Raw genomic sequence first — 22,234 nt, 5'->3', positions numbered from 1 at the left:
ACAAAGTTGCACTTTTCTCAAAGCAAATTGCTTGTTTCCTCTTTTTCTAGACTAACAACATATCAGTATGTTAAGAAGTGAAACAGTTCATGAATTGTGTTTTTCCTCTTTGGGCTAAAGAAGAAGCGTCAAGGAAGGACAGGTCCAGGTTCTGTAGCGTTTACACCTGCCAGCTGCCCCTCCTCCCCTCATAGGACCTGGAGGACGGGCCACGTCTGGGCACATGTTTACATCACACGCCTGGGGACAAGTTTACATCACGTCTTATCTCTTCACTGCACAAATTGAGTGTGTGAGGGGGTCTATTCTTGAAATGTTAAATTGTAACGAAGTAATTTGGGTTTCTAACAGAGACAGAGTTCAGCGTCACTTCCTACCGTTTCTTCCTTGTGATTTTCTTTGGTCTCCAGTAGAGTGGAAGGTGGACTGGAGGTTGTTAGGTTTCAAGCAGGTTACCGTCCTCATTGGCTGTAGATTCCATGAGCAGAGATTTGAGCAGAGAAGGCATTGAAGTGGATGGTGAATCAAAGCTGGGAGCTTCTGTCCGTTCTCCTAGGAATAGCAGTAGCACGATAGCAGCATGCAGGTTACGTAAACCCGTCAGAGGCAGTGGATCTACTGGTACGTGTGCACTGCGTAGCTTTTCAAATCAGTCAAGTTAGTAAAGCTTTTTGAATAACATGCAAAGCAAGTAATTTTAGTCCATTATGAATTAATGATGTCACTGAAGGGGGATGTAGTGGCCTAGAAATGACAGGTAGGATTTCTGACTCTTTTTGCAAATGAACTTGCACTGTATAAAGCCCAGCCTTTGGTTATGGTTATTGACATACATGACTTCTCTCTCCTATCAAGTCGTATTCACTTGGAGGACATAACCAGAGTGACTCGTTCGTATGTTTCATTTTACGTAGTACACACTAAATAAATACATGTTGAATAAATTCATTTTGAAAATAATGTCAGTACCTATGAAAGTAGACTTTTGTTGTCACCATAGACTTGCCGTCTGAGCCAAAGCGATAATTAGGCTGCAATCGCTTCTATTCTGAAAGCGCCTCCCGTGGGTCTGAACGGTGGGGCCATGCTGCGTGGCTGGGAGAGCGTCAGCTTGGTGTACAGAGGTGCACAGGCCTCTGGGCCATGTGGAGGCCGGCGTGGTGGCTGCCATTCGAGCTTCTCCGTGAGCACTCGTCAGTGCTGGCTGCACACGGAGCATGGCCAGCTGTGCTCGGGCCGCGACAGACATCACGTGGCACCTGGATTCTTAACCCACGCGAGGAGGAGACGGTCAGCGATGCATCGGTCTCCATCCACTCCCGTGCTGACTTACGAGGTCCTTTTTCTTACAAGACACTGCTGTTTTAGCATCGGATGATGCTCACCATCTTCCATCACATGCCAAACAGTAACATAATTATAACAGACAAGCTTAAGGTATATCCATTTTTATTGTCATAGACGTTGATTTCAAAGAATTGGATCTTATGAAAAGCAGGAAATAATGAATAAATGATCTGACAGGAATTATCCTATTCATTATGGCCAGTACTTAGGAAAAAAGAAAAAGCAAATTCATGGAATTGATAGCAATGTGGTCCAGAAATTGTCTAATTAAAATTTGCTTTTGTAGAAAACGATCAAAAGATTGTATTTTATGATTACCTGTTATACATAAATTTTCTTTTAGTTAAAAAAAGAGGTTTTGGACAATTTTGTAAGTCATGAACTATACCATTATTTTTAAATGTCTGTTTTACTTAAGTGCCCATAAAACTACCATTATTGTCCATTATTTTTACAATTTGAACTCTATTATTTGAGAAGTCAGAGTCTTACCAAGCACCCCACTCCCAGCCCTGCCCCTGCCCCGTTCCCCTGAGCTCACCACTTGTAATCATATTTTTGTCCTGCTGGACAACCAAGAGACCTGCTTATTCCTCTGTTTCTTGGTTTATAGGCGGGATCTGGCTGTTTTAACAGATCAGAAAGTTAGCTCAGTTGTTCCATTTCCCACTACACCTCTTTTCCCCGTTTTCCTTACAGTATTCCTTTTGGTTTCCCAAGTGATTACCTTTACAACTTGACTTATCTTAAAAGTCTTTTTCTTGATTGATAAATGGAATCATTCTGTGTAAACATGAGAATCTTTGCCCGTAGGGATTTCCACCTCTGTTCCCAAACTAGATCAGCTGTACTGTTTCTTTCATTGTTTGTAACATTTACATTCTATGCAATACTGCATAATTCATTTGTTTTCAAAATACATGTTTCAATTATACTCTGTACATGAGTGAAACTTAAAAGATATTCTCTTGAATAATCCAAGTGATCCAAAAATATACTAAGCAAACATAGACGTTTCCTTTAACTGGGAAACTTTTCCATAAAGATACCGTGTTTCCCCGAAAATAAGACCTAGCCAGACAGTCAGTTCTAGTGCGTCTTTTGGAGGAAAAATTAACATAAGACTTACTAGTTTGCCTGGCTTCTAATACCCATTTCATGCATTTCTATATCTGTATAAGTACATGCGTAGAGTTTTAAAGAGCTGGAAGGAGCCATATATGCATTTATCTGGGACTTGCTTTATATATATATTTTCCCCCCTTCTTCTGCCTCTACTCACAATGGCTGCCGGCCACTCATGCTGGCCACTGGCTGCCCCTGGCAGCAACAGCAGCCCACGGCAGCTCACGCCAACCCTCAGCTACTCACCGCAGCCCAGCTCCAGAGAGAGCTGTTGTTTACAATCTTAGCTGTAGAGGTCGCGGCTCACTGGCCCATGTGAGAATTGAACCGGTGACCTCGGCGTTAGGAGCTCGGTGCTCCAACCACCTGAGCCACAGGGCCGGCCCTATATTTTTAACTTAATAGTATGTCTAGGAAGTTTGTCCATGGTAGCCCATAGGGCTGGCCTGATCCCACTTAATAGCTTCTGTCCAACAAATAAGGAAGAGATGAGTAGCGCACAGGCCAGGCCGCACTCAGCAGCCTTCCTAGGAGAGAGTCACGGTCCTCACGTTGTCCCTCCCCTCGGCCTCTCTCCTCCCTGCTGTCCTCTGCAGCAGCACTCTGGGACATAGCAGTATTGGGTGTCAGACCGGGAAAGGCTCTGGCCCAGGGCTGTAGGACGCTTCGGCTCCACGAAGGGGGCGCCACCTTCATGGCTGTGTGTGCAGGCTGTGCTGGGCAGTCCCATGACCTAGCCTCCCAGGTCCCTGCCTTGTTTGGACACCACTGAACATGGACGGTTGGGGAATGCCATCTCTTTTCCTGTGGTCAGGCTGTGCCTTCTCATCCTACTGGAATGTAATTGGCTTCCATGGGCTCCAAGGAACACCCGCTCCTACTTTTGGAGGCAAGCTGACCCTGACCTCTCAGCAGTGTGAATCCCATTGTGTGAATCATCATAAATTAATGACCCATTTCTCTGTTAACTGACATCTAATTTAAAAAATTTCCCTAGTGTTAGCTGTTATAAATAATGGTTTAATGATTCTCCTTGTGGATAAATTTCTGGAAATTGAACTCCTATATCCAAGAGTATCTGTATAGTTTAATTTTGAAAGCTCTCATCAGATGTCTTCCAAAGTTTCTGCTAACTTGTACTGTTATCACTAATTAATGTTATCGGTGTTCCTAAATCGTGCCCTGCTGTTACCTTAGACTTTCGTTTGTATTTCTTTGGAGTCATTGATTACCTTTTAATGCTTAGGTAACCGTTTGTAGCTCTCCAGTTATGAATTTCTTGGTTATATTCTTTATTCAGTTTTTGAGATTTTAATGTTTTTTTTTCTTATTAATCGTAGGTACCCATTTTGTAACCTGTGTATTAGTCATTTGTTTTTATATGTTGGGTATATTTTCTCCATCTCTTTGCCCTATCTTTTAATGGTATATCTGATGTATTATGGTATATAGCAGTTTTACTTTTTATGAAGTATATTTTGCTACATCTTTTTGTAGCATTTAGGTTTTGAATTTTATTTAGGAAAGCGCTCTCCAACCAAGATTCTAAAAATATTTTCTTCTAGCACTTTTATAATTTAATGTTCCTATGTTAATTTTAAAATCCAAATAGCATTTATTTTGGCATGATGTAGGACCATAAGAATCGAATTTAGTTTTCCCCATGTAGTAGACAGTTGACTCAACACCATTTATTAAGATTATAGAAACCATCATTTCCTCATGGATCTGAAATGACTTTTTTATTCCTTATGTACATGGATCCCGGTGCTCTCTACCCTGGTGATGTACTTGGTTCAACACTCCAAATGACATTCATCTATTTGCCAAACATCGTTGATACAATGTCCCATTTTAGGCAAAGGAATATGCAGTTCTTTATTCTTGTAGCGTCTGTCCAGGTTTAAATTTAACCAGCACAAGTGCTCAGTCACCTAAAATTATCAGGCTCTTTCCTTCTGGCTCCTTTAGCGAGAACCGCAGTGCGGGAGGACCCGTGCCCCGGGCTGTGCTGCGTGAAGCGGGAAACAAGGCGCAGCGTGTGCGCTGGGGGCGTTGTCCCCGCTCCGCTGCTCCGCAGCTTCACGCAGTTTCTCTCTCCCACGCACGTTTCCCGTCTCCTTAGACTGGTTTTTTGCCCAGTAAATTTATAATTGAATACTGCTGGTTAAAAAAATGTGATAACTTCTTAAGTTTAATTTGCATAAAGATTTTCTTTGGACTATTGTTCATGTTTTATTCCTGTTATACAGATATCGTAGGAACCCCTTTCCGCTGCGCTTTTAGAGAAATGTGTAGTATAGTGTGTACTATTGATCTGGAGTGTAGTATTGATATACTTATTCTAATACATAGACTTAACCACAGAGTAATTATTTTTCAAGGATGTAAGTTCAAAGAGTATATTCTGAACAGACAGGAAAAAATTACTTTTCTAAACATACACACTGTATAACTTGGGAATTTGTTTTTATTCAAATGAACTGAAATCGCTTTTCATATACAGCAGGCGAATGGCTAATAATGATCCAGATCGTTGACCTGTCTTGCATTTACTAGAAAGACTAGTAGTACTAATAAGAAAGTGAGTTTAGTACCTGCCGTATTTTCCAGGCATGTTTAATATCATTTACCTTAACCCTCAGGAAGCCTACGAGATGTGTATGTTATTCCCATGAAACAACACAAAACATGCTCTGTGGTCAGAAAGTTTGGGAAGCAAAGTGTTAAACACAACTAACATGTTTTTAAGTAGAACTTTCAGAGTTTCTTATATGTCAATTCACCCACATAAAACGCCAAATTGGTACCAATAGATCAAGACAACCATTACTTTCCCACAGTAGAATTTGGGAGTGGAGAGGCTGATGCCTCGCTTCCCTTGGAGAGAGAATCCAATGTTCATTTAGGAGCTCTGTGCCAGTGGTCTGTATATTAATCATTTGTTTTTATACTACATGTTGCATATATTTTCTCTACTTCTTTGCCCTGTCTTTTTACTTATGATGTATTATGCTATATCTATGTGTGTGTGTGTCTGTGTGTATATATGTGTGTGTGTACACACACACACACACACACACACGTCTGTATATGTACACTCTTCTAGGCACTTTAGCGCGTGCCATCTGTGCCCCACTCTCTGCATTTCAGTTTCTTGATCAGTAATAAAATATTATCGATACACACTAATTAATACATAGAAACTGCCTGATTGTGTCTTAGTGATTGTGATTTATTACTGGCTCAGGTCTTTCTGCTTTTGTAGTTAACTCATTAACTCACGGTGTTTGCCGTGCCTGCTCACGACCACCGACTTGTGACTTGTGACGTGATGGTGTGGGTGGGCAGCCATGATTTGGGGGAAGAAAGGACTCAGAAGGATGCACTCTACCAGACGTGAACCTCCTGCAGCCTGGTTCATCGTAACAGATTGGCACATGCACAGGCAGACCACAGACCTTACACGCACACCTCATTTTATTGTGCTTTATTGCAAAAAACCCAGACACTGCATTTTTTACAAGTTGAAGGAAAGACCCTCCACCAGCAAAAAGATTACGACTTGCTGAAGGCTCAGAGGATGGTTAGTATTTTTTAGCAATAAAGTATTTTTTAATTAAGGTGTATGCATTGTTTTTTTAGATGAATGTTATTGCACACTTAATAGGCTACAGTATAGTGTAAACATAACTTTTATATGCTCTGGGAAACCAAAAAATCTGTGTAACTCACTTTATTGCGATATTCACTTTATTGCAGTAGTCTGGAATCAAACCTGCAATGTTGCCAAAGTACGCCTTATAATAGAAAGCCCAGCATTAGCTTCAAATAAATAAAATATTGATGAAGGTGTCATTTGAAGTCAGTAGGGGAAAGATGGACTATTAATGACAGGTATTGAGAGATCTGGCTCGCAGTCTGGATCCACACTTTGTCCACACTCTAGGATTATTTTGAAATGGACCTTGTATTTAATGAAATGTAATGCAACTATACGAACACTAGAACCAAATTTGAAGTGATTATTTTATGACCTCCAAGTACGGAAGCCAGGGCGAGAGATGAACAACAGCAAAAACAAACTTTCGCCTTTTGGACGATACCAGAAGCAAAGTCAAAAGGAAAAGTTTAAATTAAGGAAAAAAATTTGCAACTTTGTCACAGAGTCAGTCTCCTTAATACATAAGAGAATGACTAACAACCCTGTAGAAAAAAGCAGGTCGAAATTATGAACAGACAATACATAGAAAATACATAATGTCATTCCAGTATTTGAAAAAGTACTTAACCTCATTCATTACAGAGAAATGCAAATTTAAACTTAAAAATTGAAAATTGAAACTCCAGTGAGCTACCATTTTTTACCTACCACATTGGCAAAAATTCAACAGTTTGGTAACACACTACATTGGCAAGAATGCGCAGAAACAGGCTCTCTCAAACGTTGTTGGTGGAAGTGTAAATTGCTCCAACTCCTCTGGAGGGCAATTTGGCAGAATTTATCAAAATTACTAAAGCATATGCCCGTTGACACTTGAAGCAATTCCACTTGGCATCATGAGATTCTCTTGGCACCCTGAAAAATGGAAAATGTTTTCCAGGATTAGTCTTTGCAACCTTGTTTACTAGCAAATGGTTGGGAACAGCCTAAATGCGCGTCCGTGGAGGATCAGCTAACTAGGGTACACCGTGTCCTTACTGTGAAATAGTCACAGCGATTGAAACAGGAGAAAACGAAGGTGGGAGGCAGTAAGAGTGCGGGGAGAGGCCTCAGGACACTCAGACGTACAGGAAGAGCCCACGCTGCGGTGTCAGGTGAGGGAAGCAAGGTGCCCACGTGGGTTCTGGTAACAAGTTCACAGACAAGAAGGGGGGGGGGGCGAATATACAGCATATGTGTTCCCTGAAGGGGTCTCTTTTCTCCCAGAAGGTGGATGAGAAGGTACGGATTGTACTCCCCCGGATTGTATGTGCTGTCGGACTTGGATGTTTAAAATACGTGGGTGGATGTTTGTTCGACAACTTCAGTGATGCTTTTTTAATAACCAGAATGAGATACATCAAAAGAGGGGAAAATACTTAGAATTGTTTTAAATTTCCTTCTCCTTAGGTTTAATAACAAATGTAATTTATGCGTTTGTGTTAATAAGCAGTGAGTTAGTGTATAGTGCTGACAAGTAATTCTGTGGCATTCTGGAAGTACTTGTGTTCTATTTATTAATGTAAAATGCATTGCCTTGGAACTGAGTAAAATGTTTCCTTCCTATGTATGTTTTAAAGAATTCCTAAAATCAGTCAGCTCCCATCTCAGATCCTTTTGCTAATTGCCCAGCCTGCTGTTCTCTCGTGTTCTCTCTCCCTCCCCCTCCTCTTCCCTCCCCCCTCCCCTTCCGCTAGCCTTGCCTTCTTCCTCCCCTCCCCCTCTCCTCCCCTCCCTCCCTTGCCTTCCCGCCTCCCTCCTCCCTCCCCTCTCCTCTCCTCCCTCCTCCCTCCCCCAACCCCTCCCCTCCTCTTCCCTTCCCCTGCCTCCCCCTCCCTGTCCGCATTCTTCACCAGTCCCACTTCAGTTGTGCCTTCCGGTCACTCCTCATACGTTCTTTTCGGGGAAAATCACTTTCGGGCTCAATACCATTCAGAATGATTTAGCGGAAGGCGTCCAGTCTATTTCCTGCTCCCTGCATCGTGTGACTTGGCTGCATATTTAACTTTGTGTTAGTGGTATCCTCAAGCGTAGGTACTGAAGTTGGCCTCAACTGTATAGACGCTACTTCAGACGACAGTGACATCATACGTCGTATCTTTTACTTTTAGGCTTGAAAAGTTTGACTGTGTAGGTGTGAAAAGCTCCTTTGTGTCCCAATATATTAAAAAGTTACATATTTCATGACATTAGATATGGAAAAACAGATTGCGATGGCATACAAATGCACTATTATCCATGAAATATGTGAAATGTATCTTTTCTATTGCAGATAAACATTGCCTACTTTTTCTCCTTGTTTATATGTTTGTGTGTATAAAACATAGAATTATAAATATATATACTCACATGCATTATATACATAAAATATATAAACGGTATATGTATAGCATAAATAAAATATACATGTACATATGTATAAAAATATGTATGTGTGAAATGGTCCTTAATACCTTTTAAGATATCAAGTTCCACACCACTTTTTCTTGCTTGCACCTATATTTTTAAATAAAAAGAAGCCTGTCACTTTTTAAAATCCTCCCATGCCCCTTACTTGCTTCAGTAATAGTCCCAATTATTAGATTCCTCATGCCATTTAGGTGCTAAGATGTACTGGTTTATTTTTGTCTAAGATGCACCCTTCTGAAAAACAAAATATTCTGTTTTCAAAGTCATCTCTCTTTTTTCACTAAAGAGTACGATCCATTGCTTGTATTGTCCGCCATTTCATACATTGTGTATCATACACTGAAATGAGTGTATTTTGGTCATTTTCATTTCTCCACCTGATCAGTGATGGTCTTTGATGACTCGTAATGCTTCGCTTTTTCCATAAGGAAATCATGCAGGTGGTACCAGAGGATCAACAGTCCTAATAAACAGCACTAACTAAGTACAGTAGTGGCTTTTTGTTTTCCCGCCCCAATGTCAGTAAACAATAGTGAGTTAAGGGAATCATTTGGAACAGTTCACCCAGCTGGTTGGGGAATTAAAAAAGTGGTCTTCTTCCTTTTAATTATCAAAAAAGTAGACGTTTGTTTCATCCACCTTCAGATATTTTCCTGTTACTTCTGTCAACACAATGCAGAGCTGTTATTCCAAGGATATTTAGACATTTAAGAGACTCTACAACCCCGTCCTTTTCTTAGAATGTGTGGTGTTTTTGTTGTGGAAATACCACAAGGACAATGGGTGTGGTATACCTGAAAATAACACTGGCCTTGAAAACGGAAAACCTGCGCTGAGATTCTGTCTTAGCGGCTTTCTAGCCATTGACCCTTGATGGTCTGCTCCTCTCCCGGGTAGTCCCGTCCTTTTCTGTAACGTCATTGGAAGTCTGCACGCCAGGAAATCCTGTGAGAGCCTCAGTTGGCGAGGCCACTGGCAGGCGTGTAGAGAACGTTAGGTGCTTCAGTCTGTCCCTCTTCCAGTGAGTATCAACTAACAATAGGAGATTTATGTAAAAAGCAAGATTGGTAACCCAGTAGTGACAAGAAAGAGAAGTGGCGTTTGCCCCTGCTCGCTAGTGGACTTACGTGGGGCCTAAGTTCTAGAGAAGCTTCACTCAAAGCTGTCAGAGCCCTTGTCGGAGGCACGTGGGAACACTGAGAAAATCTCTGCCGTTCCAGTTCCTCACCTCCTCCTCCTTCTCCTCTTCTGTCTGGTGTTACTTTAAATGTTTTTAAAGATGTAAGGAACATATAAAGGAACATTAAGGTCCATTTGGAAAAGAAAGAGCGAGGGGCGTTGCTGTAGCTGCATTAGCAGTTCGGTGTTTTTCTAGTCTAAACACAGAGGGATCTGTGTCTGGCTTACTCTTCCTATCCGTGTGTGGTGGCAGGGACACTTGATGGCGGACTCTTTCCCACGGGCATATCTCTTGGATCCAGCAGAGGACTGTTCCTGTAACACAGGACATTTCCGCTTCATCCAGAGTTGGTAGGAAAGGATGTCCTGTCCCCAACGTTTGTGGACTTCTATCCTGAGTGCCATTTTCATGAACCTGGCCTTGCTTAAATGGTCCTTCTCAAGACTCTCTTGTCATCAGTGACTCGATAACGTGTTTGCTGGGCCTGGGGACTGCTAATGTCCTTTGCTGCCTTTACGTGTGAGTGAGGACGTACGTGGCTGCTGTGAAATTGGTGGGTTGTAACCATTGTTGCTTTCTTCAGCATTATTTCCCAGGGTGTAGTCCCTGGAAAGTAAACATCGTGATGTGGTGGAATATTATGCACAGATGCCATCCCCCTTGGAAGTCCTGAGGCGATGTAGCCCTACATTGTAGAGCCTTCCAGAATCTGATGTGCGTTCTGGCCTGTGATCGCCAACTACTGTGTCCCAGCTTAGTTGGTCATGGAAGCTGTTCTTAGATAACATCTTGCAGGTTTCTGCTTTTCAGCCATCCCTCAGGAAACGCTCATACACAGTGCTCACATTTCTTCTGACACTTAGTCTTGCTTTGGGGGAAATCAGAGGCCAGCCTGATTTTTTTTGTTTCTTTCTAGTTCAGCCCCCTTCCGCACCTGCTTGAATTTGTAGGGCTGTTTTTCCTACTCTTCTAACAACAACAAAGACAAAAGCAGCTGTGTGTTCAGAAAGGGTCCAATGCAAAGACTCCTCACGGAGCAGCACTGCTCCTGGTCCCACTTTCCTGGTCATTTCAGGGCTGTGTCCTGGGAGCTGTAGGAAAACAGTGGGCGATGAGCCCACTCTTAGTTTCAGGGGCATGTTGCGTATCATTGTGCGATGTTTTTGGTCCATCACTCTTATAAACCTACACCAATACGGAAAACTCACTGACACTTAACGCATTGTGCAAATATGAGGGTGGGGGACTGTTTCGAGCTACTTTTCCATCTTTAAACTGTTTTAGAGCCCTACTTGGAAGCAGCTCACTGGACGAAACTTAAAAGCCGAAGCTTCGTTGTTTCCTTAATGCTCTAAATGCAGTGGAGGAGACAGTGCTTTCCTCTGTACTGCTCCTCCCTCCATTAGAAAGGTGAGTTTTCAGGGTTCCGGAAGCTCCTTCACTGCCCTCAAGTGGTACCAGAATAATTTGATATGAAAGTCAAAGAACCTGGGGTTTTGTACTTGCGGTTCTGCCTGGAAATGAATCACTAAGGTGAAAGACCAACTTAAAAGTGAGCACCAGGGTGACCAAAACTACCAGCGTTATCAGATGACGGTGTTACACAAATTAGTTACTATATGAGTACAACACTTAGCGAGTTCTGCTATGTAAGTGTCAGCTAATGTCATTATTTGTGGTCTAATGTTACTGATTTGACTTCAATTCATTTACCTTTCTTTTTTCATTGGTAGGTCAAACTGTGCTGAAAATATCCGCAAACACATTTTGCACACTGGCAAGCACGAGGGGGTCAAGATGTACAACTGCCCCAAATGCGATTACGGAACAAACGTCCCCGTGGAGTTTCGGAACCACCTGAAAGAGCAACATCCTGATATCGAAAACCCAGACCTGGCTTACTTGCATGCAGGTAAGGGACCGAGACTGTTCCCACACTTGCGGTGTTGAGGAGGATTTCATTTTGTCCATCCCAGTAGTCGTAATGCTGTTTGTCCATTTCCATCCTTTATTCAGAGGTAAGAGAGTATGTGACAGTATCTGCTCTGAGACTTACAAGGAAGCGCGGTCCAGTCTTAGCCCCCTCACTATGAAAATGGGTCCTTGCGATTATATTTCATCAAGAGCCAACAGGAGAATAATTATCCCAGGACAGCAAAGTTAGTAATAGCAGATGTTCAAAGCACAGTTGAACAGAAATTATGGTAGTTGTTTGTGCTTTATATTTTGACTAATTGGTAACATTTTCAATTTATTTTAAAAAATGTTTGTGACTTAAAATGTTACGCCCTGCCCGTCTGTCCCACGTTTTCCAGTGACGACCTGGAGAGGAAAAGAGTGGGACTGAGGAGAGAGTAAAACAGAGTGCTTGGGGGAACGTAGTGCCTGCCACTCTCCCCCAGAAATTAGGAGGCCCTGTTCCCTGGGTTTTAGGGACATGCTGAGATGGCAAGGCTGCCAAGATTGTTCTAGCGGTGTTGGATTGGAAGTCAGATACCTGGAAGGTTCTGAGATGGGGTGCTCACTGCAGGTTCAGCATCTCTGTTCCTGCAGCCCAGCTTTCTGTTTCATTAACAGACGTGCCTGGAGTGCTGAATTCTTACTGTGCAGACCAATGAAGTGAGGGACTATGAGTTCGACACCGTATTTCGGGAGGTCCTTACCCTGAAGGAAATGTAGAGAAAGTTGCGAAGTGTAGCTCAAACAGTGCAGTGTTTGCATACTGCCCAGGGACACGGGGATGCTTTCGGAGACGCTTGGGCACCCCTTAACGCTGTGCTGACTCTCTCCTCTTCCCTTGTTGGCGTGTGGACACCGGCAGGCTGACCTCATCGTACCCCACATTGCTCATATGTAACTCTGTGTGGTGGTTTTGTTTACAGGATCAGTGTGAGAATTTACGGCTGTGACACTCTTAGCATAGCACCCTGTACGCCTAGCGTACTTGGGGATCATGGGTCGTGTGCTGATGCTAGACAGGTGACGGTAGTGTTCGAAAGTCATGGGAGGGTCCACCTAAAATGCAAGACTGTTTGTAAAATATGTAAACAACATTTGCTCATATACTATCTACGTTAAAGGAAACAGAACTTGATAATGATTTGAGTTAGAATAATATTCTTAATACATTGGACAATGTCTCCATATAAGGTGGTTTTCTGCTGGTATGTTCTTTCATACTTGTTTATGTTCGTATGATCGACTATTAAAGTAATGGTAGAATGTTTGACTTAGTAATCTCTGTTGTATTCATGGCTGTTTTTTAAAAAAACAAACAGAGGTCAGTGCTGTTTGCATTTTGGTGTGGTTGTTATTGCCTAGGAACTAGACAGTTAATCAGCTTCACTTCACAAAAGCCGATGAAGTCAACTGAAAGTATCTCTTGATAATCAGTACCCATGGGTCCTTCGTTAATATGAATGCATGACAATTCACGTGCAGAACTACTGCCTATCAGAGAGGCGCTTCCAGAAACCACCCAGCAAAACCATCTCAGTTGATCGTGGCTTGTCAGCAAAGTACCGTTTTCCAGGTGACATCACTGCGCCTGCTTGTCCAAGTGAGACATTGCCATATTCTGTCTCCCATCCATCGCTCCAATTAGACATTAAACATGGGTTATTCCCCTAAAATAAAGAACCTCTAACTTTTAAAAGAAGTAGACATCAAAGAAAGGGAGGGAAGCTAATTGTGGGCTGCAGAAATCCATTCCTTTCCTTCCGCACAGAAGGAAGATGGCTTGGCTTCCGCTCTCGCTGCCCTTGTGATGCGCGATCCTACTGGTGTGTTTGAAACATCATTTGCATAAAAAGTTTTAAAAATTTATGCTAGTTTCCTTGCGCGTGTGTGTGGGTGCACGTGTGTCTATAAGTCTAGTTTTCTGTTTATATTTTTACAGTTCTGTTAATGACTTTCTGCTACATAAGTCACAGTAGCATCTCTCAGTATTTTCACAGAGGAAATCCATATGGTACGTATGGGCGTCAAATGTTTATTCCTCCCTCTGCGTGGCAATATTGCTCTTCCGTGATATTTTTGCTTTGATAAGCTTAGTTCAATTAATAAAAAAATTAGAAAAGGTAAAGGTTTTTAAAATGACTCTTTAACCTTCTAATTCTGAATCATTTATAATACATTTAAGGGTGTGTGAAGCGTGTTTTCTGAGTATAAAATGGTGAATCAGACTGTTGGTGTTCTTCCTTCCATATTGTTTGGCGGCGTGATCAGGCACCGCGGGTGACAGGTCCGTGATGGGTGGGGCTGGGAAAAGTTCTGCTGTGGCGTAAAATCCTAGCAGTGCTCTTTGCCCAGCTTTGAATGATACTGTCAGCTGCCTTCTCTGGAATCTGCACCAGTAATGTATTGAGAATTTGGTAGCCCCAAATTCAGTGAAGCATGTTGTGTAATTCTTTTAATAAAAGATTGAGTTTAAAATTCCCCCAAAACATGATAATCTCAAGGTCCATCCATGTTGTCGCATATGGCAGTATTTCTTATGGCCAAGTAGTATTCCATTGTGTATATGTACCACAGCTTTTTTACCTAATCACCTACTGAAGGACACTTTGGTTGTTTCCAGGATGGTAGAAGAGGAAAATGGGGGTCAAATATACAGTGACAGAAGGAGATTGGACTCTGGGTGGTGAATACACAATGCAATCTATAGATGATGGATTATAGAATTGTGCACTTGAAACCTATATAATTTTATTAACCAATGTCACCCCAATAAATTTAATTTAAAAATAAAAAATAAATCAATCAATAAATAAAAAGTAAAATTAAAAATAAATAAGTGAAACTACCCCAAAACCAACACTCTGGTCCTGACGTGGCTATGCCATTCATATCAAACATCTGAAAGACCATTAAAAGGAAAACGGTAAACAACAGAAACAGAAAAGATTATAAATGATGTCATTTGGGGTATTTTAAATTTTAGTTGAGATATTGTGTGGAAATTTATACGTTAAAAGAAGGCATTTAATTTTTGTTGGAAAACAGCTCTGCAGAGGTGATGTCCCTGGGGGGTGTACCCTCCGGGGGTGTCTACGTGGAGATGGGCCCACAGTTCTGTGGGTGATGGGATGGCTGCAAAGAACACAGAGCCAGAGTCCACGGGAGACCAGATCCACGTCCCCATGTACCACTTTGTGACATTGGGCCGCTCTGCTGACATCTCTGGGCTTCTAATTCCTTATCAGCGAAGTTCGGAGTCTGTAGAAACATTCTCTCAAGTCGCTTCGAGCTGTAGCGTTCCCAGGGTTTCTGTAGGCCTAGCCTGTGGGGGAGGCCAGGTTTCACTGCAGCTTTCACCCCCTTGTTGAGTGATGCTGCAGTCTGTGTTTACCCTCTGGTGTCCCCTCTGTAATATGGGGACAGTGATGGCTACGACACAAGAACTTTCAGATAACGTAAGCTGGTGGACGTGATAAGACACTGGTCCGTGGGGGTTCAATATTCTCTGTTGCTTCTGTTGATGAACCACTGTCTTTCTTCTCAGTAATTTTCAGGAACTAGAAGAATGATTTTGCTGTCATTTTCCATTTTATATTCAGAGAATGAAAGGCTATATGTAAGCTTAATTTGGGTTGTAGCTTTGTTTGGAAAACAAGAGAAAGTGGTTATTTTTTAAATAAAAGTGGATTATTTAGAAACATTATTCAATATGCAGGCATTTTGGGAATTTCTAGTTATCGTTTTCTTAACTATCAAAACAGTAATATAAATGGATTTCTAGCATACATATATGGTGCTTGCAGACATAATATAAATTATTTCAATTCCTTGAAAGTTGTTTGTGCTTTCTTCATGCCCAGCGTTTCGTGAGTTGGGCACATGTTTGATGTTATATTCTGTGTTCCCTATGTGTCACTTAGGTCAAATTTGTGTCCTGTGTTGTTCAGATTGTCTCTATTCTCACTTGTGATTTTTTTATGCTACTACCTCTATCAGCTATTAAAGTTGCCCACTATGTGGATTTGTCTATTTTTCCTTTTAATGCTATTAATTTTGGCTTTACATATTTTGAAGATATATTGGTGGTACTCAGAACTTTAGGATTGTTTTATCTACATGCACATGTATGTTAAAGAACACACATGTATTCTCTTAGAAGTATGAATGTTCCCTTTTGTCTGTAGTAATACTTTTTGCCGTCATTCTGTGCTTCACGTTGAGATAGCTCCACCAGCTTCCTCGGAAGCAGCTCATAGCTTTATCTGCAGGGACGGTTTTAATCTTTTCTGGGAAGTAGTCTTTTCCTTGAGTATTTAGACTTAATATGATTATTGATACATTCATCATAGTCAGAAACCGGAACTACCCAAATGCCCATCAGGTGGAATGTAGGAAGGTTGTACTTCCCTATTGGGACGGAATGCTGCACATTGAGAAGGATGAACTATATCCAAAGCAAACACACGAGTAAATCTCACAGTAATATCTGTGGGTGAAATAAGTGACACACACAGGAGCACAGCCCATATGGTTCCACGTTCATTAAATGTAAAAAACCGGGTCCTGGGGACAAGGACGGGTGCATTGATGCTGTTTCTTATTCCTGATGTTGGGACCCCTTGTCCTCAGCCAGAGAAAACCCCCCAGGCTCATCTGTGCGCTGTGCACTTTCCTGCATGTACGTTTTTTGTTGTTTAAACTGGATTCACTTACTCTGCAAGTATCTAAAGAGGTTCATTTACGTCCGCTGTAGATCTAATGAGATTTGACCATCCCATTAATCCCCACAAAATTGACATTAAAGTGGGCAGAATTCTTTCTGTCACTGTACATTGTAATTTTTTTCTGTTTAGTGAAATCCGTTTCATCTCATATATGACCTTTCCTTGATCTGTCTAATTTTAGCAGTTGCACCGCTGCTATCCTGTTATCCCTGAGTAAGCCCGGTGTTCAGCCATCGCACTTTGAGAAGGAATGAAATGTACTTTTGTGTTTGCGGTACAGGGGCCCTAAGGGGCCTTAGATGGTAGATCTCAGAACACTTACACATGCCCTGAAAGAGGGCACGTGAAGAGAGAGGAGGCCAAGGAGAGGGCTGAGGCTTCCATCCTGACTGTGCCCAAGAGATGGTTTTGTCCCGAATTCCAGGTGGCACCGGTACATGTGCCTCTGCAGCTCACCTGGCGTGCTTGCTATGCAAGTGATGCTCGCTCTCTGCCTGAGGATGAAGGGCCCAGGGGCGGGGCTGCTTCCCGAGACTTTGAGGACTGGGAAGCTGGTTTCGTTCTTTCCTATTTCTCCGCGAAGCTGGACTTTACGTGTAGTAGATGTTTCTGTCTTTTCTTAGGGTAATGATCAAATAGTGTTCTTTTGGCAGGGAAATCAAGCTTTCAGTGATGACATGGTATTGCCCTGTTTCTGTGATTTTTCTGCTGCCATGTTTTTTTTCTTTATCATTTAAATTGATGTGATTTTCATCAGTTTTTATATATTAATATTAAGACTTAATCATTTAAAAATATACATTAGGTAATTACCTGAGCAGTATGATAGCAGATGAATCTATCATACTGTCTTCACAAATTGGGATTTTTTTCATATTCTTCTCTAAAATAATCAGTCTTTCAATTGTGTAGCACACATGCTTTAACTGCCTTCCGCAGCATTTCCCTCTTGCTGACTTACAAGAATAAGAATGTGAAAGTTTGACTCTTGTCTAAACTCCATGTCCTCTTTCTTTCTAATGGTAACTAATTCGGTGCCATTTAAACTGCTGTACTGAGTCCTTCATTCTCCCCACGCGCAGCACTTTGCACTTGGGGAGATTACATTTCATATTCCACCTCTGAGCCATTTGCTTAATCTACACAGTTAAGATGAAGCAGCTACAGCCTTTGTGTCTTAGCCATTCCCTCTCATTTAGTAGCGTATTCAAATTTCCTAACAGAAAGGATTTTCTCCATCATTAATTAAAAACATTAGTGTTCTGATACATGACCTTGTAGGATGTAGCCTTTGCCCGTACTTCTTGGCCCTCTATTTTTAACCCCTTTACTTTCATCCCCTTTTCTTAGATGCTCTGACACATGTCATGACATTTTGTACAATAATTCAGTTTATGAAAAGGTCCAAAAATCTCAGAGAATCCTGACAGTTTTTCATTGGTTCTCCCGTACAGAAACCAATTATTACTTCAACCTAAAAAGGAACGAGTTTTTTCCTGACATGATTGCCTTTGGTAGATCCATGCTGACTCACTCCTATTAAGTTGTACTTCTCCAAATGTAGCATTAAGCTCATCCATAAGTATCATCTCAAATTTATTTCCTAATATAGATGTGAGACTTACAGCTCTACAATTTTCAGCCGCCCCCCTCTTTCTTTTTAACCTTCCTACTGCATTCCTTGTTTTCCAGCCTCCTGATACTTCACCACTAACAAAAGACGTCCTAAAATAATGAACAGTTCAACAGTTGGGTTAATTTACTGTTTTCCTTAACTGCTGCTCAGTGTCTTTGTTTCTTCAAAGTCCCATCTAAATCCCTGGCACCTTCTGTGAAGCACTGTCCTCTGTCCATCACATGATGGATTTGATATTTTGGTCGCTGGGTTTTCTCTTTCACCGTCTTTCTGATTCTCACTCCTGCTGGAGTCCCTACGTTTTGAACTATCTTACATCCCTTATAGTCGATGGGTGAATAACGTCAAAACAGTATTTTTCTTTTTTCTTAAACAGTTTAAAGACCTGTGGACCTTTTTGTTTTATTTTATTTTTTTAATTTTTATTGGGGAATGTTGGGGAACAGTGTGTTTCTCCAGGGCCCATCAGCTCCAAGTCGTTGTCCTTCAATTGTCATTTCCAATCTTCGGTGGCAGGGCCGCAGCCCACCATCCCATGTGGGAATTGAACAGCAACCTTGTTGCTGAGAGCTCGCACTCCAACCAACTGAGCCATCTGGCTGCCCCAAAACAGGATTTTTCATCAACACCTTTTTCCAGTGATATGATTGCTATCCAAGCTCCCCTCATGTGTGGATGGTTATCAGTAAATGTACTGCTTATTGGTAAGTCTAGCAGACCCTCTGCACTCGTCACTGTCTCTATTATTGACTAATATACTGAAGTAGGTTTTTTTAAAACCTTCTAATTATACATTCTTAAATATTTTTAAATTTAATCTGCTTAAGGATAATGATGTTCTCTCTAACTTTTCTTCTTGTGTCTAAAACCTTCCTTATCTGCTGAGCCCTGTGGAGCAGGGTTAAGGAAATACTGGCCACCGTGTCGGTCTGCTCCACCCAGGCCGCTGCCGTCTCTCAGTCCCCCTGCAGTCGGGCCCTCCTGACTGTATTTGTGTACGCTTCCTAGTTATGTGGTTACTATGTAGGACCGTGTGTCCCCGAAAAGAAGACCCAGCTGGGCCATCAGCTCTAATGCGTGTTTTGGAGCAAAAATTAATATAAGACCCGGTCTTATTTTACTATAATAAAAGACAGGGTCTTATGTAATATAATATAACGTAATATGATATAATATAATATAATATAATATAATATAATATAATATAATTAATATAATATAATATAATATAATACCAGGTCTCATATTAATTTTTGCTCCAAAAGATGCATTAGAGCTGACTGTCCAGCTAGGTCTTATTTGCAAGGAAACACGATATTGAAGAACTCTGTCATTTTATACTGTCGTGTTTTGCCTTTTCAATTACAAAGAAAGAAAGAGGAAGGATAGTTGATAGTGTCTATACCAGACTTTTTGCCAGGCCATTAAATCTTCAAAACAAATCTCTTTGGTGGGTGTTATTCCCAATTTAATGATTTTAGAAAATGTGTCTTCAAGAGGTTCACTTGTCTGAGGAGGGCGCATGACTACACGTGTGGCTGGTGAAGTCCACGCCTGTTTGTCTTCAAGAGTTTTCTAGTTACATGATCTTCCACATGCCAAAGCTTAAAAAAAAATAAAAGGTAAAATTTAAAAAAACACCCCAGCATTTATGGGTTAAATTCTTACCATGGAAACGTTAACATTTTGGAGTTTTAAGGCTTCTGGTAATCTAAAAACATGTACTAGGAAGTAGCATGATATAATTTTAAAACCACTAGGGTAAATGTTTATTTTACACAGGTGTACTTCTGGTGCCTGATACCCAGCCTGGTAGATGGACGGTTGGATGGATGATGGAGTCACTCAAACAAACTAGATATTTGTTAGTGTCCTGACTTTATTACTATTGAGATGTGTGACTTTAAGTAAGTCCCTCAACCATTCTATGTCTGTATGCTCGACTGCTAAATGAATATCAGTCTTTAGCCTTTCTTTTGAATATGAGGTTCAAATGAAATAATACATACAAGAGAGCTTTGAAAATTATCAATATTGAGATGTTCTTTAAAAGAGACAGCCAGTGGCCTTTGTTATTGCTGTTTCAATGGTAGGAAAATAGAAAGAAAGGATTGGAGTGATTGTTTGCATTTATTTCGAGTTGACATTGAGTGATGACCTCATGCTATGTGTATGTGAGTATGTGTTAGTGGTCATACACATATTCACATGGCCGTCTGAGCATACACCCAAAGTCAAGGCTACGAAAGGTCTATATAAGACTTTGCTTCAGAGTAGACACTTATCATTTAATTTTTTTGAATTATTTCTTTTCTTTGTTATCTACTATGTATTTTTAAAACTAATTTTTAAAAAATATAATTCTTAAATAATGCCCTTTCTGGTGAATGTTTTAATGTTCCCTGAAGTTCCTAACAGCATTTCACAACATTTAAAATAGTCAGAGTGCACAATTAAAATACAGTATTGTTAGTCACACCTAATGGAATTGGCTGAAAATATCTGAAACTCACGTAAACCCATTCAGTCAATCATTTTTGGTGATCGCAGACCCGTGGAGCACGCAGGCTCGTCTCCTCGCTGCATGGGCTTAGAGAGTTGTACAGCGATGCTGAATGTTTTTCCAGAACAAAAACCGTCTTCTTCTTCCTTGGACCTGCTAGCTGAGTGGAATTGGCCTGGATCACCTGCAGCCACATTCTGCTTTCTTTCAGGCCTCTTTCCTCGCCACAAGGTTATACAGGCATGTGACAGACAGTGTGATTCCCCATCAGCAGGCAAACCGGGATCTTATCTGGACTAACGTGTGCAGCGTTCATGGCCTGAACTCTGAAAGTGAAAATAGTTTTTGTTGTTGTTGTTAAGAATAGGAAACAAAAACTGTGATCTTATCCCCCCTTGACAACTTCATTTATCAAAATTTTAAGGGAAAAAAAATTGATCGTGGAAAGTTATAGTGGGGGCGTTGCGATTGTATCAGGTAATTGATGTGGCTTTTATTTTTATATAGACCTTTTATCTACTGTTTAATTCAATATAATTTATATATTTAAAAAATTTACACACCTTTACAGAGATATCTTGACCCCGACTGAAATGCAATTTCATGTGAGGGACACAGGTAGGTGTTGACAAGTCCTGCTGATACTGCCTAAAAGGTAACCACTCCCATGGAAGTCATTTAGTGAAGAATGGCCGTATAAGTTGTTGAAATTATGAGGGAAATTTAGGTATGCTGTTTAATTCGCTTTGAAATTTAGTTCAGAAGATGTAAAAATGCACATTATTATTCATTTGCAATTTCACTTATTTCTATTTTTAGTGAGCAAAATTGCCACTTAGCATGTTGTCTGTCCTTGTTTTAACTTTTCATTTTGAAATAATTTTCAACTTATAGAAAAGTTACAAAACTAGTACAGAAAGTTCCCATATATTTTTTATCCAGTATCCCCAAATGTTAACATCACATGTCACCAGAGTTACCAAAACCTAAGACATTAGCATTGGTGGTATACTGTCTTCTAACTATATACGTCATCCTAATTTCACCAGTTTGTCCATCATGTTTTTTTTTTTTTTTTTCTAGAATTCAGCTCAGGAACCAACATGCCCTTTAGTGGTTGTGCCTCCTTAGTCTTTTCTAGTCCATGACAGTTCTTTCGTTGTCTTCTATGACCTTGAGACTTAAAGAATATGGATCAGTTATTTTGTAGAATGTCGCCTTAGTCTGATGTTAACTCATGATTCAATTGCGGTTTTTAAAGAATTCCCCAGAATAGATGTGCAGTACATCAGGGGCACGTTATGGCTCATGCTGTAACCTGAATCAGCCACTGTGTCTCCACTGCAAACTGACTATTTCCCCCTTTTTAATTAACACACATCTTGGGGCAGATCATTTCAGACGATGCAAATAGCCTGTTTCTCTTCAAACGTTTGCCCCCTAATTTTGACATTCATGAGTGAGTCTTGCCTACAACAAAATCTGTGGAGTTCTAGTGGTGATTTTCTCTTTCCCTCATTCCTTCTACATTTAATTGGAATTCTTCTTTCAGGAATAAAAATCTGTCCCTTCTCTCCCAATTATTTTTTTATTCTATTAATTTTGATCACTGTGGACTTACTGTACTCCATGGTTTATAGTTCAATGT

The 22,234-nt window shown here is 40.9% G+C and overlaps 1 protein-coding gene across 3 annotated transcripts in view; it reads left to right on the top strand.

The window, feature by feature from the left end:
- ZNF407 (zinc finger protein 407) overlaps positions 1-22,234 on the top strand; it is a 377,771-nt gene that overhangs the window by 241,973 nt on the left and 113,564 nt on the right. For 2 of the 3 annotated variants that reach the window (XM_019715496.2, XM_074339832.1), the window contains exon 8: positions 11,498-11,676. In XM_019715496.2, coding sequence (XP_019571055.2) covers positions 11,498-11,676 — 179 coding nt within the window. Of the gene's footprint in view, positions 1-11,497; positions 11,677-12,341; positions 12,783-22,234 lie in introns of those variants that run through there. The other variant, XM_019715504.2, reaches the window with a different exon arrangement.

This window comes from Rhinolophus sinicus, linkage group LG09 (assembly GCF_036562045.2).
Source record: "Rhinolophus sinicus isolate RSC01 linkage group LG09, ASM3656204v1, whole genome shotgun sequence".
Lineage (NCBI taxonomy): Eukaryota > Metazoa > Chordata > Mammalia > Chiroptera > Rhinolophidae > Rhinolophus > Rhinolophus sinicus.
Note: the sequence above shows the minus strand (reverse complement) of the source record. Positions and strands in the feature narration are given on the sequence as shown.